General features: G+C 50.1%; 1 protein-coding gene across 1 annotated transcript; it reads left to right on the forward strand.

Moving 5' to 3' along the window:
- Window positions 6,664-17,440, forward strand: LOC110400014 (microsomal triglyceride transfer protein large subunit-like). The gene is made up of 18 exons (XM_021399587.1): window positions 6,664-6,730; window positions 7,659-7,840; window positions 7,930-8,055; window positions 8,313-8,420; window positions 8,534-8,650; window positions 9,264-9,403; window positions 9,617-9,767; window positions 10,043-10,200; window positions 10,310-10,475; window positions 11,184-11,291; window positions 11,411-11,623; window positions 11,718-11,932; window positions 12,327-12,424; window positions 13,108-13,229; window positions 13,436-13,663; window positions 13,845-13,969; window positions 14,068-14,238; window positions 15,228-17,440. The coding sequence occupies exons 1-18, from the start codon at window positions 6,664-6,666 to the stop codon at window positions 15,376-15,378; spliced, it is 2,646 nt and encodes an 881-aa protein (XP_021255262.1). The 3' UTR covers window positions 15,379-17,440.

Consider the following 17,442-nt stretch of genomic DNA (forward strand, 5'->3'; position numbering starts at 1 on the left):
GCCCCGCCCCGCCCTCTGCACAGCGCCCCCTGCAGGCCGCGCAGCGCCATTAAAGCCTGAGCGGCGCTGTGGCCCTCAAACTTCCAGAAAGCATCAGTGTTTGGAAAGCAAACTTTTTTTTTTTTTTTAAAGAAGTCTAATAATGTTTTACTCTGAAGGGGGTGAGAGGAAGTCTTATTTGTTCCTTAAAGCCCAAATAGAAGCCTCTTAGGATGCATCACCACAGGTGTCCAGCCTTACACACAGTTTCACATAATGCCAGGAAACAGAGCTGAACGCAGGTAGAAATCTGGCTATAAACCCATTGAGGGGGGAAGAAAAGACACTGGGGAGGGGGCAGCAGTGATATGAGGACAAAGGCCAGGTTGGATGGGGCCATGGGCAGCCTGATCTGGTGGAGGCAACCAGCCCATGCCAGGGGTTAGAATGGGATGGGCTTTGGAGTCCTTCTAACCCAAACCATCCTATAGTTCTGTGAAATGGACGGAGGTTGGTCAAGAGCTGGGAGAAGGCTGGTGGCAATTGGAGAGCTGAGGGCCTGCAGCAGCCCTTCGGTGTGAGAAACGTGGGGCCAAAATAAAGCCTGGATATGTAGGTGGGATTGCAGGTGTTACAGAAGTGAGAGGATGGAGCTATGGCCCAAAAGGGAGCCCGGAGTTGGTTTCCAAGGAGCTTGTTCCCCCCTCCATGTCCCTAATGCCCTTTTTATGGGGCAGCGTAACGCACAATCCTACCAACAGGAAGAGCTGCTTTGAAAACAAGCAGTATAAATGACCTTGATTTATAAGTAGAGCAGATCCAGAAGGGCAGCTATGTTCTACACCAGCAGAATTCCTTTTCTATGATCTTAGTGGATGCAACCTAATATTGTGCAGATATGGGCTCTGCTCCTCAAAACACCACAAAGTATTCTGATTTGGCAGACAGCATATGTTCCCATCTTACAGAAAATTCCACCAGAATTGGTAGAATTAAGAATCACCACATTTCTTGTTTCCAGTTAGTCTAGGTCACAGAAGCTTCTCCAAGTGCTGAAATATGAGCTCTTGGATATAACCTGCACATTATGCATTCTGGATGCACTAAGTAAGAAACACAAATCTTGGGCATTATAGCAACTGTACAGAAGTTAAAAGAATTTTCATTTTCAGCATTTTTCCCCTAGAACAGAAAGAAATTACTTCACTTGATGATTACATCTCAAAAATTGGGAAATAGCAGACCAGACAACGATTAGCAGTTCTCTAGAATAGAAGAAAAAACATTCACTGGATTTTTTTCTCCCCCTTTTCTTGTCCAGCCGCCTTGGCTTCTCATCCCTCCAATACCCATAGGTCTGCCCATTGCCCTGCTCCAGCCTCATTCTCTTCTTTCTGAAGGCTCACAGTCTATAAAGGCAGGTGGCACAATAGGACAGGCTGAGCCAAGGGGCAGCGGTGTGAGCACTGTGTTCCTGGTACATTTGTGTGCATGCGATGTCAGCATCGAGCCCAGGCTCAACTGCCACAGGAAAGCCTCCAGACATGCACAGAGAGGTGCCAAAAAAATTAAAGGTCACGTTGCTGCTAGGAGGCAGCCCTTGGCATTCTCAGATACCCTTGAGTACCACAGTGCTGTCCTTTCTTATCAAGCATGCTCTGCGTGCAGGAAGCTGAAAAGTTCCCCATCCAAACTAGAGAGTTTTTTGGTTGCTTACAAATCTGCCTTGCTCCTGTCACCCATTTAAGGCAGCAGTGAAGGACACAGTTCAACATCCTTTGTTCTGCCACCGGCAGCCATATCAGAGCTGCATCCTGCATGGCCCAGTGGCAATTGGCTCACACTGCAGTGGGAAATGTATGGACTGTGATGCAAAGGAGATCTTAGTTGCATTGCACAAACAAACTGTGCCAAGGTGCATCAGAGGTCCTTGCGCTTTGAGCTGGCTTCCAGCTGTTGGTGCTTGCACAAGCACTGAGGCAGTGTTTCACCACCCTGAGCAGCAGAAGCCAGCCCACTTTGGAGTAGTGCCACGAGTTACCACATCCTGCTGCACTGCCTTCAGCCAGCTGTCCAAGCTGCACGCTGTCATGCTAGAGAATAAATACTTTCTGGGGTGATGGTAGCGAGCGATGCTCTTGGAAGTGGTAAAATAGACCTTAAAAATGGAGTGATGGCAACCGTTCTACCATTTGATTGAATTAGCTCAGTAAGTGTTAATATACTTGGACAAGATTTCTTACTGCTCTGCCAGTGGAATAAGCTGAGCCCAGGCTAGAAGGCAATGCAAGCTGTGACCAGACAAGCAGACCACAACCGAGACAGACTTCAACTTCTTCCCAGGAGCAGCTGTTTGAGTTGGGAGAACATGATGAGTGCCAAGGCTAAAGTGGAGGCTGGAGGCGCCTTTCCAAGCAGATTGGGGTTGCTGCAACAAGAACTTTGTGGTCCTGGGCTCAGAGCAGTAGTAACACCTCCCATTTCAAACTGCTGTTCCTGCAGTGCAGCAATTAGTTGCCCATTGATTTCTCCAAGCGTCATGAGAGACTGGTTCCCATGACACAGCCACATCTGCATCCATTGGATTTGGTGCACAAATGTGCTGTAGCGCTTCTGGTCCCCTTCCAACGCCTAATCACAGCGAGCTGCTCTCAGCAGCCTCACAGTGGAAGTGATTTTGTTTGTTTTCAAATGCTTTAGCACCTTTTGTCACGCAATGTGTATTAGCCCAGGGTCGTTGTTCAATTCCCAGCTCACACACTTGAGAGATGTATCACCTGGAGCGGGACTTAATACCACAGCTTTCAGAAGGTGCAAGAGACTTCGTTTACACCTACAAGACGGAAAACTCAACCCTTCCATAACCGGGGTTGGAAGAGCCCCTGAAGGAAGGGAGGTGTCCCTCCCTCTGCTGACACTAGGGGGAGCTGACTCTCCAGTATTGGCCTTGCATTGAGAAAAAGATCCCAGCATACAGCCCAGAAATGATATTGGCTCCATTCCCCAGCGCAGCACCCAGACCTCACATGTGGAGGAAGGAGGCAACATAGATTAAATAATTAAGGCCCCTGGATACTGTTTCTCCATAAACGACAGATGATCACAGAGGAAAAACACTTCCTTAAATATGATTGATTGCTCATGCTGGAACAACCAGGGAAGAGAAATCAGACAGGAATACTCTCCACCGCTCAGCTGAGGATTCAACAAGCACTATAGCTCCTGCATTTAAATGAATGATGAATCGTTTGTAAGAAGTGACATGTCAGTGAGCACGTTACTATTGATTAATCTTGCACTGGAGAGCAGTCTTTGTAGCCTACTGTTCTGTAAATCATCCACAGAGATTAGAGGTTTCTGTCTAACAGGCTCCTAAACCGTATCTTCCTCGTCAATCTTATCAACCACTTGTTTAATTGTAAAAATGTAAATAAAATGCGGCAGGAGTTGGCTCCACACCTCACGAGTTACACATCAGTTCCTTAGGGAGAGGAACAGGAGCTTCCCCATGACAGCTATGCTCTCAGGGATTGTAAGCATCTGTGCTACTAAGGGACATGGGTTAGTGGTGAGACTCAGTAGGCCTGGCTCGTGGCTGGAATGGGTGATCCTGGAGTTCATCTCCAGCCAGGATGATGCTATGAAAGAATATCCCTGCACTGGCATCTCTGGCCATCCATGTTAATGGAGCGTGCTCCTGTAGCCAGCCAGCTCCAGCCACACTGGTAAATAAAACATCTCACTTTTGACATCGGGATGCTCAGCAAAGTAATTGGATGCCCAACACAAAGGGTAGTCTGGTAATTACACCCCAGCATGCAAACAAAGACACTGCTGATGGTACTGCAAATGTTGAAAAATTGATGGCTGAATAGGGCTTGAAAAGCCTCATGTTGGCGCGTGTTCATGTCCTCTGGCTACTCCTACCTCTGCAAGCCCAACGCCAGCGTCTCCTCAGCAGATCTCAGGAACTGAGGCTATGAATGACCCCCCAGAGAAGCACCCACAGAGTGGAAGAGCTTCCAGCAGCTCTCACTGGAGAGACATCTGCTTGTCTGCCATCAGCTGGGGTAAGTCATGGCCGCCAGCTCCCAGAGCTGGAAAGGTGCACCGTGGCCTAAAGACATTGGAAAACTTCTTGTCTGTCAAGAACAGTTTCTCTTAAACAGAGCAATGTGTCAGCTAGTGACACACTGGCCATCCAGGCAAACTGCAGCCTCTGCTCATGACCAGCACTGTCTAAAGTTACTCAGAATGGACCACGAGCACGGTGGAGGGAAGCATATGCCCTGTTGGTTTTTACCAAACACAGTCACATCTCAAGGACTTAGAGAAAGCGTTATCATCATAAAAAAAAAAAAAAAAAAAAAAAAAAAAAAAAAAAAAAAAAAAAAAAAAATGTGTCCTGCAGACAGCCCCAGGTGCCCAACGTAAAGTAACCTAGCAACAGAAAGCCACAGGGCAGGTCCCACCTACCTCAGGGACCTGCGGCAAGGAGAAGCAGGAGATGGATGCTTTGGGAATGACCTCGGCTTCTTGGGGGACCCATTGACCCCATGCAGCATGACCCAACTGCAGGGAGCAGTAGGGGTGGCTGGGGTGACCTAAGGCAGGTCAGTCCCAAACCATCTGAGCTGGGTGCTTGCAAAAGGCTCTACCAATGCACCCCAAGGACACAAAGCAGGTCTAGGTGTACGCCAGGGCAGCAGAGATTGGGCAGACAGAGCAGCACCCAGGGCTACAGGACAGGCTGAGAAACCCAGGCCACCTAGATGCTAGGCTTACACGTGCTCTGGTGCCCAGGGGTTGGTGGAGGCCCCAGAGAGGCTGCTCAGGGCCCCAAAAGCCCATCAGTGCTTTCAGCTTTGCCCTGGACACACCTGGCTCCAAGGGTCCTCCAGCTCAAATGGTTCCCATGGGTGGCATCTCCTAGGCAGCATGACTCCAGGACCATCCCTGCTCCTCCTCATCTCCCAGGCGTGGTTGGGAAGGCCCCCTCTGTAACACACTGTTTAGCAAGGGGAGAGATTACAAGGGTTTATAAGAGTTGGAAAAGTGCTATGGAAGCACTCATCAGGCACACCTGGACAGGGAAACCTAGCTGAGCAATAAGGTGAAATACCCCCCCTCCCCACAGTGATATAAAAGGAACAACTTCCTCAAGGTGGTTTCACAGAGGGGTGTGTTTGGGGAAATTATCATTTCCAGAGAAATCACTGGAAAGCCTTTTGTTTATGTTCCTTGTGTGTGACAAACTGTTTAGAACCCATCTGTTGTGTGGTTGTGTGTGCCACCAATAGCTTTAGTAAAATGCTGTGCACTTTAACAGAGAGAGCATTGCTGGTTGCTGCAGGAGGCTGCAGAAAGCATTGTGTCAGGGTTCCTCTGTTTTCTCCATCAGTTCCCATGCAGAAGTCATCCCCAGCCTGGAGGAGAACACCCAGCCATCACTGGTCACCTTCAGCATGGGCCTTTGAAAATGGTTGTGAAAGTGAAATCGGTGGCCACCAGGTCTTTTCATCTAGACCCCATATAGATGAGCACCAAATAGCAAACCCCTATGGGATCTGCTTTCCAGAACATCCTGGCCAGGTGGAGCAGCACCGGGGCTTGGCCATCCGCATTTTCACCCATAATACTGTGGGAGTCTGGGTGGGGAAGCTGTGGGCCAACACAAACAGCAGTCAAGCTGCATGGCTCAGTGCTGGAATAACCACTAGGATTCCCACGTCCTCAGAGACCAGTTCTCCAGTCCCAAACCCAACCACACATCCCCTCATCATGCACAGACTCATCATCTCACAGCCCTACAAGCCCATGGGCCTTTTTGGTGAGAATCTGTACAAGGAACATCCCCTGCCACCTTCTGGAGGTGCATGTGGGGTGCGCAGAGCCATGCCAGCACCATGCAATGGAGGGACCTCAATGCAGTCATTGCTCTACCTCCATCCTGCTTTTATTTGAGCTCAGCCTTGGGCATGATGACTGCCACGGCCAAAGTCCACCTGGTATCACACCTCACCAGACACGTGACCAAGGGCATGGTGACCCGGTTGCCGTGCCTGCCCATGCCACACTGCCCTGCTAACAGGTCAGGGAGCTGCAGGACCTGCAGGTGGGCCCCCTGCTGCCCAGAAGGGTGGGGACATCCAGGCTGGGGCCCGTGCCCCACTTCAGTCCTCACCACTGCCACGATAGTTTCCAGGCTGGCCTTCAGGGTCAGAGGCTGCTGCAGCTCTGGATGGAGCTGCTTGGCAGAGAGAAGGATTCACTCCCAAGTCACACATCAAAACTGGGAACTAGATTTTCTGCATACTGATAGAGTCAAATAAACGCCATTAAAGGGAGATTAACATCACCATGCAGCAGTGTCTGGGACAGGCAGCAGGTAGCATCCTCCAGATATGCCTCTCTTGCTCTGCTGGCTGTGGGAGGACCCTCAGAAGAACAAGCGGGACACCAGTGCATGCTAACCAAGGAGCTTCCCTCCACCCAAAATGCTTCTCGCAGCTTCCCCTCCACCCTGCTTCTGCCCTTTGGCAAAGCTCACCTGATTTCCAAACTCTGCCGCTGGGGGTTGGTGCAGAGGTTTAATTATTTGCTTTTCCTTGGGTGTGTGGTGTGGGGATAGGGAGAGAAGGTCAGGTCCTGTCCCCCTTCCTTCCCCAGCTCCTGGAGCCCAGCATGGGGCAGCGGGCACTCAGGGGCTACATCTGCCTGCTCTGTTGCTCTTTCCTGAGCACAGCCAGAGGTAAGGGGCATCACGCGGTGGGTCCTTGCTGATGGACCGTGAAAATGACCCTGGATGGAAAGGGATGGCGAAATTTGGGGATGATGGAGGTGCTTCCTGGGGGGAGAGGGAAAGCCAAAGCTCAACAAGTGGATCAGATTTGCAGGGAAGTTTACAGTGGTTTTAGAAAGGAGATCGGACTGAACATGTCCTGGCAAAGGTGCTGCTCACCTCAGATTGTATGTATTGTGTATAGGAATAAGAGCAGTAACCCTAAGTAAATCTGAGCAAATCAGCATAATGTAAGAGGGGCTTTGGCCCAACGCTGCCCCCAAGCTTCATTTCACCCTATTGCAAGGTCAGTGATTTAATTAAGAATTAGTGGGTTTGTACAGCTACTTATCTGCTCGGGAGGGGAAAAAGGGAAAACATAAGATATGAGGAGTACAGCCTCTTCTGTCCTCCCAAAAACAAAAATGTAACACTCAAGTGTTGCCCCCAAATTAATGCCCTTTGCTTTAATGAATGCACACAGCTGAAAAGTCCCTTCAAAACATCTCTCCTGGCCACAGGCATCTTTAGAAAAGTTCTCTTCAGGATTAAAAAGCGTTTCTATGGGATTTGCCAACAGCCCCAATGTCCCCAAGTAGTGCCCCTGCTCTGGCTGTGGTTTTACAAGGCAAGAGTGGAAACAGAGCCAGGAACCAGCTGCCACACTGGGAACACCTGTATTTCCCTTACCCCATCTGTACTACTGAACTGGAAAAGTAGGGAAAGCAGCACAGGTGTAGCAGGGTGTACCAGGAGCAGCTTTCTGTGTTGACCCTGGAAATTTGGGGTGTGAGAATAACCCAGTGCAGCTCATAAGCAACCTTAGAGTCCAGCACACGGGGAGTAGGGGGACCAGTGGCCATGGCTGCAACACCCTAACGCTTGCCCCTGTCCTCAGGTGGTCCGCAGGCACTTTCCTTCCAGCCGAGCACGCTGTACCAGTACCACTATGCTCTGGCCATGCAGCTGGGCCCTGTGCCCGGGCTGTCCCCATCTGGGGGCTGGCTGCGGGCACAGGCTGTGGTCAGGGTGCACCAGCTCCACAAGGACCCCAACGGGGATGAGCTGCTCCAGGTGCAGGTACGGCAAGCAGCGATGCTACATTCCCATTCCCCCATAAAAGCACACATCAGCTTCACAACAGACATCCTTGCCTTTTGCTGTCATAGATACAAGACCTGAAAGCCCAGCAGGAGCCTGAGGATGCTGGAGCTTCTCCCATGGACATTGCACTGAGTCAGGAGGTGCAGGCAGAGCTCCAACAGCCGGTTTTCATCTCCTGGAGCAGAGGGAAGGTCAGCTGGAGGCCTCCTGCAAGAACCCCAAACCTTCTTGGCTATAGAGCCCATTGGAGCTCTTGGCTCTGTTGTCCTGTCAGGTCATAAGGAGGAGAACAAGGTGGTGGGTGCAGCAGCACAGAGCTGTTGTGGTCCAGTGTCACCCCATCCTCCAAAATGGTCCCAATGTTGGGATATGAACATCGATTGGATTGCAGGGGAAATGCCTTTCCACAGGGAGAGCCATTCCCTGATGCCAGGTCTCACCCTCCCAGGTCAAAGCCCTGTATGGGGATGAAGCGGAAAGTGCCCTGATTGCCAACCTGAAGCGAGGTGTTGTCAGCCTGCTCCAGCTCCAGGCCCACGCTGGCACCACCGTGGAGGTAGGGGTGGTAAACAGCAACAAGAATGAGCACATTTACCAAATCCTCTTCCCCTGGATGAAGGAAAAACGTTCACCAGCATTTCTGCCAGGTGGGGTTTATCTGTGTTTCAGGAAGATGCCTCCGGGAGCTGCCAGGTCACATATGCCGTGTCCAGCGACTCCATTGTAAAGATGAAAGATCTCCTCAGCTGCACAAAGCTGAAAATGGGTTACACCTCCGTGAACAAAGCAAGTCCTTTGCTCTGATTGTGGTGGCTTAGCTTATGGCTAGCATATCAGGGAGGTTCCCCCAAAAATCTTCCAGTGGATGGGCTTTGACAAGGCTCCAGCTCTTAGACCCCAGCATGAAGATAGGAAACTGCAGGCCTCAGTGCAGCTATTTCTGCACTGGTTAAAATTAATGGGGCTTATGTTTTGTTTTTGTTGTCTTTTTTTTATATTGTATTAAATTCTGTGTAAAAAACAAAAACAAAAACAAAAAAACATCACCACAAAGATTCCCTGTGAGGTTTGGAGAAGTCTTAACACCTGGCAAATACCAAGTGTTCATATAATAAAATCTTTCTGGGATATGAATTATGGCAAACTCACTCCACAAACTAAGTTCTGTGCAGAGCATTTGTTGGAAATAGGGTTTTATCCAGAACAAGATGTTATGTCTGTGAAGGGAAACTGGGAGCAGGTCAGCTTTCATGGCTACCTCTCCTCACCATTGCATTAACTGGAGCTTGCTCAGCACCTCCAGCTCACAAGTGTGGGAGAAGCCTGGGAGATAATTCTACCGGGGAGACTGTGAGAGGAAGTGTTGACTTTTTTTCCTTCTTGTTTTCCCTTTTTCCAGATGTTTGGCATCCAGTGGCAGCCCTCCAGCAGAAGCCTGTACGTGGTGAAGGACAGCGTGCTGCAGTCAGTGCTCGCAGAGGAGAGCCACATGCTGTCCCTAGTCCTGAGGTCCACCACCAGCATCAAAATCAGCTCAAGGTGAGCAATGTTACCATACAACTTCCTAAACTGGGCACGCAATGAATGGACATCTATGGAGATAAAGCTGTTTGCTTCATGGAGGCAACATCAGACATCTCTTGATAGCTTTCAGCCTGCATCTCCTTCTTCAAACCTCCGTCATCCCAACCAGCCTCCAAATGAGGGTGTGAAGGATGAAGTATCTCTCAACAGTTTCCTCTTCCTCAACAGGCAGGAGCTCAAGCTGGTGTCCTCAACACCTGGTCCAGCAGCAGCAGCTGAACAGAGCCTCGAGAACTTACTGGCTGGCATGGAGGGACAGCACCAGCCCCTGGCCATAGCCAGCCTGCCCTTCAGGAGGAGCTGCACCCACTGTCCTTCGGTCGGTGGCTCCATGCATCCCCAAAGCACTCCATGTGCTCACTCCCTGGCTGTGGGATTTGGGGTCAAACCATTGACAGCTGGCACATCCAATCAGTTTAAACAGATCCCAGGTCTGAGCTCAGGAAATAGTTCCATCACCAGCCACGCTCACCAGGACCCATAGGTCTCATAGGGCCACTTGCGCTCCTAAATATTTCCTGAAGTATAAACGTGAACCCTTAATTCAGGACGTGAGAGAAAGAGGCTAAACTCCACCAAACACTGTCCTTACAGCTGAGGGCCTACCTGAAGACCTTTGACAGCCGGCAAGCAAAAATGGACGTCTCGAAGGCAGCAACTACGTGGCAGTTCCAGAGGTTCATCCAGATGCTGCGTGGTGCCAAGAAGAGAGATGTGCTGCAGCTGCTGAAGAGAGCACCCGAGGAGATGCTGTGAGGCTGCCCGTTGCTAGCCCACCAAAAGGGGGCTAACAAATGCTGTGTAGGACCCTGGCACGTGGGGTCACCGATGGCACCACTGATCTCACTCCTCTCACCCCAGCCCCTTTGTGGTGGAGGCAGCGGTGGCCGCGCAGTCGGTGCCAAACTTGGCAGCTCTCTCAGACTTCCTGGATTTCAGCAAGGAGCCCAGGTCCCTGCTGGAGACATTCCTCTATGCAGCAGCCTTCTCTCCCAGGCCTTCAAAAGAGCTGCTCCGCTTGGTGCTGGTAGGTGGGGATGTTCCTCTTGCTCCAGAGAGGCCTGAGCCCATCTTTAGATCTTGCCCACCCCACCAATCTGCTCTTGTAGCTTTCCTGGCAAAGTCTCCCACTACAGGCACAATGACAATGTACAATTTTTAGCCGGTATATTACACTCTTTCCTTAAAAACAAGGTAAGCCAATGAACACTTCTAAAAGGCTTTGGTGACAACATCTCATCAGTCAATGAAGTAAAATTTCTGTCTCTCCACAACTTTGAGCACTAACTTTCCATAGCCTCCCTCAGCCTACTCCTCAGAAGACCGGGATGGGTCCTCCTACCCTGTCAGACCAGGAGGAATGGCAAAAAATATATATATTTCAGTCTATAAAATAAATGCATGCATTGCTATATCTGTAGAAATGGACCTTCCTATTTATGTGATTATTTTACGTGCTTTTAATGGGATGCTGCCAATGGGAGTAGTGCTCCTCAGAGGATAAGTATTCAGCAGAAAGTGTTTTATGTCAATGCATTACAAACATTAAAGCCTTAATTAGAGCTACTGAAAAATTTTACCCAATCAAGCTGTCCATTGCACCTTCGAAGGCAGGTAAGAATTACTTTCCCTTTACTTTTCTGATAAATGCTTTGAAATAACAGCTGAAACATTCTCCTCCTTTCTCTTTTGCTCCATTTTCTCCCATTCCATAATCCCCCCCTGCTCTTCCCAGGACAAGCTGGATGGGAAGCAGATGGCATCCGAGGTCTGGGACACAGGGATGGTGGCACTGGGCTCTCTGGTCAGCAAGCTGTGCCAGCAGCAGCTGTGTGGGCTGCAGGTGAGTCTGCCAACCAAGCTCAGGTCCATCAGCCTTTCAGCTCCTTTGGGGTTCCCCAAACATCTCCTCAGCCCCACCTCACTCTCCTTGGCTTCTGCTCCCTTGTCAAACCCGACCAGGAGGTGGAGCATGGTGTGGAAACCATCCTCGCAGGGCTGAGAAGTGCTGAGAAGGAGCACGAGGCGGTCACCCACCTGCTGGCCCTGGGGAACGTGAGGCTCCCCAGCACCATCCCCACCCTCCTGGATCATGCAGAGCAAGGTCCCACTGCCGTGGCAGCAGCAGCCATCAGCGCCCTGCGGCAATTCCCTGCACAGCATATCTCCAGCCAGGTACCCAACCTACAAGCTTCTCTTCCCATTGGGGTTCTTGTTGGTTGCATGCCAACACCCTGATATAATCCCTCAAACTGCCCTCTCACGTCAGGTGAAAAGAGCAATGAGGAGGATCTTCCATGAGAAGAAGAAGAGCTACGAGAAAACGTGCCGCTTGGCTGCTGCGGAAATCCTCTTGGATAACACACCGTTGCCCATGGATGTCATCAACATCCTGCTGGCTGCTCACCAGCTGGGAACAGAAGCAGCAACGTTCCTGCTGCTGAAGGTGCAGAGCAGTCTGCATGCCGACCACCACCCAGCCAGGTGGGTTTTGCTTTTCCTCCTTCCCAACACTTCAGCTGGAGCTTTTGAGCTGCAGACCAAGGCTCATATTTTCAGCAGTCCTTGGAGGCCACCGCTGCGGCTCGTGGGGCAGCGCACAGCGTGTAACAACATTAATCTCCCTATCTGCACAGAACAAGTCAGCACTAACATTTTTCAGAGCTAAGCAGAAGCTGCACAAAAATATTCAGATGGTTTATCCTAATTTATAGTGGAGAGGGGAATTCCAGGATAGCCTCGGCCTGCTTGTTTCCTTCTCTGCTTGCATTTGTCAGTAAATAGCTCTGAAATTTCTTTTTCCTTCTTTTCTTTGTACAGTCCACTCACATTTTCCTTCCCTCCCAGCCCTTATGTACCATGTCACTCTTGCTTCCAGGAAGATAATGAACGACATCATGAGAGACCCTCGGATAAACAACTACAACCACTTTTCAATAGCTGGCATCTCCTCTTCCTTCTCAGGACCTCTGACAGGTGACATCACAGGGACACTGGTCCCAAGGTCCCCTCAAGAAGCAAAGGAGTGCTGGTGGGGATGGGCAGGCTGCAGCAGAGGCCTCACCTTTTAGGAAATACCCCCAAAATCTTGTGCTGAGCAGTCTCCAGCATCATCTGAAGTTGGCCAGTTGCCACCACCAGAGGTTTGCCTCCCTCTGATGCCCCTGCTTTGAGCTGAAGGTGGGCCAGACCCCACCACAATACTTTCCCCATACCCTGCTGATTTGAAAGAGCAACTTCAGCTGGAAAGGAAGCCGAGAGTAGACTGTAGGTGGGAGTTAGTTCTCTTCCTGATAAGTCAAAATATTTAGCCCCATCCCTCAGTTCCTTCAGTATTTTTAATAATCTCTTTTACTGAGCTTTTAATAAGCTCTCTTGTACTGAGATAAAAAAAAAATCACCAAACTTCAGAGAGACTATAGCAATCCATGCTTGCTAAATTCCTGCCTAAATCTTCACCTCTCAGCCCCCATTTCTATCCCTCTTCAAATTATCTTAGCCTAGCCTTGCAGGGGACACGTGGAGGCAAAATAGCCAACACCTGCAAGAAAAACACTGCACTGCCACATCCCTTGCTTATTGCCAGAATAGAAGGAGATGGCACAAAGAAGATTTCCTCCCTGGATAACTTAACTTCATTAAGTGGCTCTGTCTTTCAGCCACCAAGGAACTGCTCTCCACCTTTGGGCTGGACCTGCTCTTTTTGGAGGGTGGGTTCCTGAGAAAGAGCGTCTCCGACTTCTCGCTGCTCAGCCATGACTGGCGTCTTCGTGCAGCTCAGGTGAGAGATGGCAATGGGTTTGGCTTCACCACCCTACCCAGAGGACCCCACCATTGCAGAAGTCACTGATGCATAGCCCCACTCTGGAGAAGAGCACCTACCCAAAAGGGTTGGACAAGGGCAGCAGCTCAATTAGCATCACAGTGCCTGAAATGGACTCCTCAGTCATGCTCTGTGCAGCTCATGTCTCCACTTCTTTGGTTTAGGTCACTATAGAAGCACAAGGGATGGAGTCTATGTTGGGAGAAAACACCTTGGAAGGGGAAGAGGGGCCAGAGCTCATGGCTGGGATGTCTGCCATCTTCTTCGATGTCCAGTTGCGACCGATCGTCTTCTTCCAGGGATATACAGATTTAATGGCCAAGGTTCTGCTAAGCAGTGGGGAACCCACGAGTGTGGTGAAAGGGAACCTTCTGCTGATGGACCATCACCAGGTACTGGTGAGATGACCTGTCTCTCCCCACACTGGCCTCAAGGCAGGTCCATGGTAATGCCCAGTGAATCCCACACCTAAAACCTGCTGGTTGATGCTTGTTCTCTGTGGATACACATCTCAGATTAGGGTGGCACTGCCACAGGTCTCTGAGGGGTTGTAAAACCCTCTCCATCTTCCAGGTCATCCCTCTGCAGTCTGGTCTCCAGGCAGTGGTCAAACTCCAGGGTGGACTCGGGCTTGATATCTCAGCCAACGTGGATGTGAACATCTGGGAGCAGGAACTGAAGACCAGCGTCAACAGCAGGTGAGCAGGTCCAGGGATTCCACCAGCCAAGACAAGGGTTTGTGGAGTTGTCCAGTGCCCAGAGCTCAGTGCCAGACCTGCACACTCCCTTCTTGCAGGGGAAGCCTCACCATTGATTTCCAGGCAGAACTGGATTCCCCTTTCCTCCAAACCACCCTGAGGAGCCAGACAGAGGCAGAGAGCCTAATCCACTTTGACACCATCCTGAGGTTTTCCAGCAGCCCCGTGCTCATGTGCCTGCAGCTGAGGGAGGAGCAGATGCCTTACAGGTAAGCTCTGAATGCAGGCTGCAATTGAGGCCCGCGAAGCACCAGTCAGTGCTGATCCTGCACAGCAGCTGACAGAGTTCCTCACCAAGTGCAGACCATACCTGTCCTCAGCACCAAACACAGGAGGTCCTAAATCTGCTTTATATGGGAACCATTTATCTTGCCATTTATCCCTCAACTCCAGACATTGCAGCAGTTCTTCCTCATGCTTCTCATAAACACTCCTGAAACATACCAGCCTCTGGCAGCCTTTACAGGAGGTGCCCAAGGTTCAAGAATCAATGACATAGTACACAAAGAAAGGGGTGGTTGAAGGAAATCTACTCTCAAAGCAGATGCCAAAGGCTGGGAGAGTAACAAACATTTAATGCATGGCTGCATAACACAGATTTAATGTATATAAAGATTAACGGATATGAGGCAGTAACACAGCCACCGCATTCAAGAAAACATAGTCCAGAAAGAATTTGGATGGTCTTGGTGAGATCTGCACCCGGTGACATAGCAGTGTGTCACATGGGGCCCCATGCAAAATCTCCTTCATCTTCCACACTTCTGATCTCAGGTTGGGTGGGAGCAACCCAGCCAGTGAGACATCCACACAAGGGATCAATACAATGGACAGCAAACTCTGTATCCCTCTCCTTCATCCTGCAAGGCAGGGAAGGTCTCATCAACCACATGCTTCCTCTAGAAACATCACGGAGGTGCCCAAGGCCAGGTTGCATGGGGCCCTGGGCAGCCTCATCTGGTGGTGTGCAACGAGCCCACAGCAGGGGATTGGAGCTCAGTGATTTTTAAGGTCCCTTCTAGCCCAAACTCTTCTATGACTGTGTGCTTGGTAAAGAGGAGGATTTCTTGGAGAGAAGGAATTAATGGGAGATAAAGGCCCTGAGTGTGAATAGGCATGTGAATAGCCTGGGAAGTAGATGAGGTCCTCCACCACCACCACGGCCTCCTGACCTCCTACCATTCCTTTGTTCCAACAGAGAGATCTTCACCATCTCCACATCTGCTGGGAATCAGAGCAGCACTATCCGAAAAGGCCGGCAGGGCACCATGCCTGCCCGGGAGTTTGCCCTGCACCAGGCCAACTCCAAGATGTGCCACCTGCTGCTCACAGCAGAGGAGGGAGCATAGGAGACAAGAGCATTTGGGACCGGGCTACTGCACCCCTTCCTGCCATGCACCCTGGTCCTTCATGAGCTGGCAAAGGCTCTGCCCAGCTCCGCCACAACCAGCTTGCAGTAAGAAAAATGATGAAATGAGGGCATCAGAAGAGGTGGAGAGGAACTGCTACAGAGCAGCAAGAGGCACCCCTTGCCTCTTGGGGCCAGGACCTTCCCATCCTTGAATTTCTTCAACCTGAACTCTTCTCCTCCAAGGGCATTGCTTGAGGCCAGACCAATCCATGTAACAAGCCTTATGATACACAGCCTTCTTTTGCAAATAAGTTTCTGACAGCCCAAGAAAGCACGCTACAGACTGATGCAATATCATGTTTTCCCTCCGTTTATTAAGCAGTTGGAGGGGAACAACACATCTGCAGCTGGCAAGGAGCAAGTTGCCCACAAGGGAGTGAATAACGTCACCCCGCATTAATGCACAGTGTTGTGGTTGCCAGAGTCCAGGAACATGGAAAATAAATGTATTTCTGGAGGAGGTGTGAGTTGGTTTTCTTTCACTTGTTTGTTTTTTAATTTTTTAAAATGCAGCCACATAGGCATTTATTCCAGAATAATCCTCAGGGAGATATAGCACAGCAAGACAAAACGCTGCATAACCTGTTGCCAATTATTGTATGTTCTTTCCGGTGTAAGAGAATGCGTTTGCATTTATTTGCATATGAAGGCAAACCAGCTCCCTCACAGCTCAGATCTGTCCTGTTGTTCCTGCTGGATATCTGAACTCTGTTGCCAGGGATATGGCCAGTGTCACAGCAGGCAGCAGGGATGAGGCCAGGAGGGGGATAGCTGGGATATCGGTGAGGTCAGATTTGTGCTCAGTGCATGAAAATAAAGAAGGAAGGCAGAGGAACATGTTCCATAGAACTCAGGGAAAGCTGGACAAAAACATCAAGAAACTTAAAACAGAGGGACTCTACCCAACAACAAACACCCACTAAAGCATAGACTGGCAGTCTCAGTCCTCATCGCAAAGCAGGGAGAACTGTGTTGAAGACAGAGCTGAAAAATGGGAACAAACGGGAGGTCAGAAAGCGGTGGGGTGGGGGCTGTGGAACAGGGGGTGGCTGCAGGAAAAGGGAAGAGCCATGAGATGTTTCAATATCTTTGGCACATCCATCGCAGCCCTACATATCCCCCTCAGGATGCTGATCTTCACCAACAGTTTCTGCACTCACACAAGATTTTAGCATAGAAGAGAGAAGAGTTAGAAAGGCATTTTGAGATTGGCAGGGCTCCCAGCATGGGGCAAAGATGTGGGAGGAAAAAATTGACTCTAGCATATGTAGCATGCAGAACTGGTCTCCAGTCAGCAACACTCAGCTGGGGAACCATGTGGTTCAAGCTGTGGGTGCGGGCTGCCAAGGTGTTTGGGAAATCCTCCATCCTGAAGGTATTTGCAATGATTATTGGTGTTCAGCCCATCTCACGGGGCAAATGCCCTCTGTGCCACCCAGCATCTGCAAGAGATCAAGAGGCTGAAGTGGTCCTGTCCGAATTTGAGGGTCTTCCCAGAAAGCCTGGCCAAGTACTACAAGCCATTGGCACTGGATGATCACCCCTCAGTGCAGACATTATTCAACCAAAAGCGGAAAAACCAAACACTGGGGTCACACCTCCATCTCTTCCCTTTCCTCCTTCTAGTGGAAACCAGCCAATACCAGTAGATCGGCACTATGCTTGCACATGAGGGGTCAAAACCCATCTATTGAGTGACGGCTTCTGCCTGGAGCCTCGTCTTCTTTTTGATCCAAAGTTTACATATTAACAGAGAAGCCTCTGGCCTCTCTTATCATCAGAACAGCAGTTCTCCTTCTCTGCTCCTCAGGGCAGCAGATGGAGATAGGATCGCCTCAACCCCACGTGCTGAAGGCAGTGTTCCAGCAACAAAGAGATACAGCAGCTTCCCTTTTCTCTTGATATTTGGGATCTTCTGGTAACAATTTATGAAAATTACAATTAGTTTCAAGTAAATACTGTTCTTCTGTTTTGCATTCTCCTCCCGAGTTGGATCGTTATC

The sequence above is a fragment of the Numida meleagris genome, chromosome 5 (genome assembly GCF_002078875.1).
Source record: "Numida meleagris isolate 19003 breed g44 Domestic line chromosome 5, NumMel1.0, whole genome shotgun sequence".
Lineage (NCBI taxonomy): Eukaryota > Metazoa > Chordata > Aves > Galliformes > Numididae > Numida > Numida meleagris.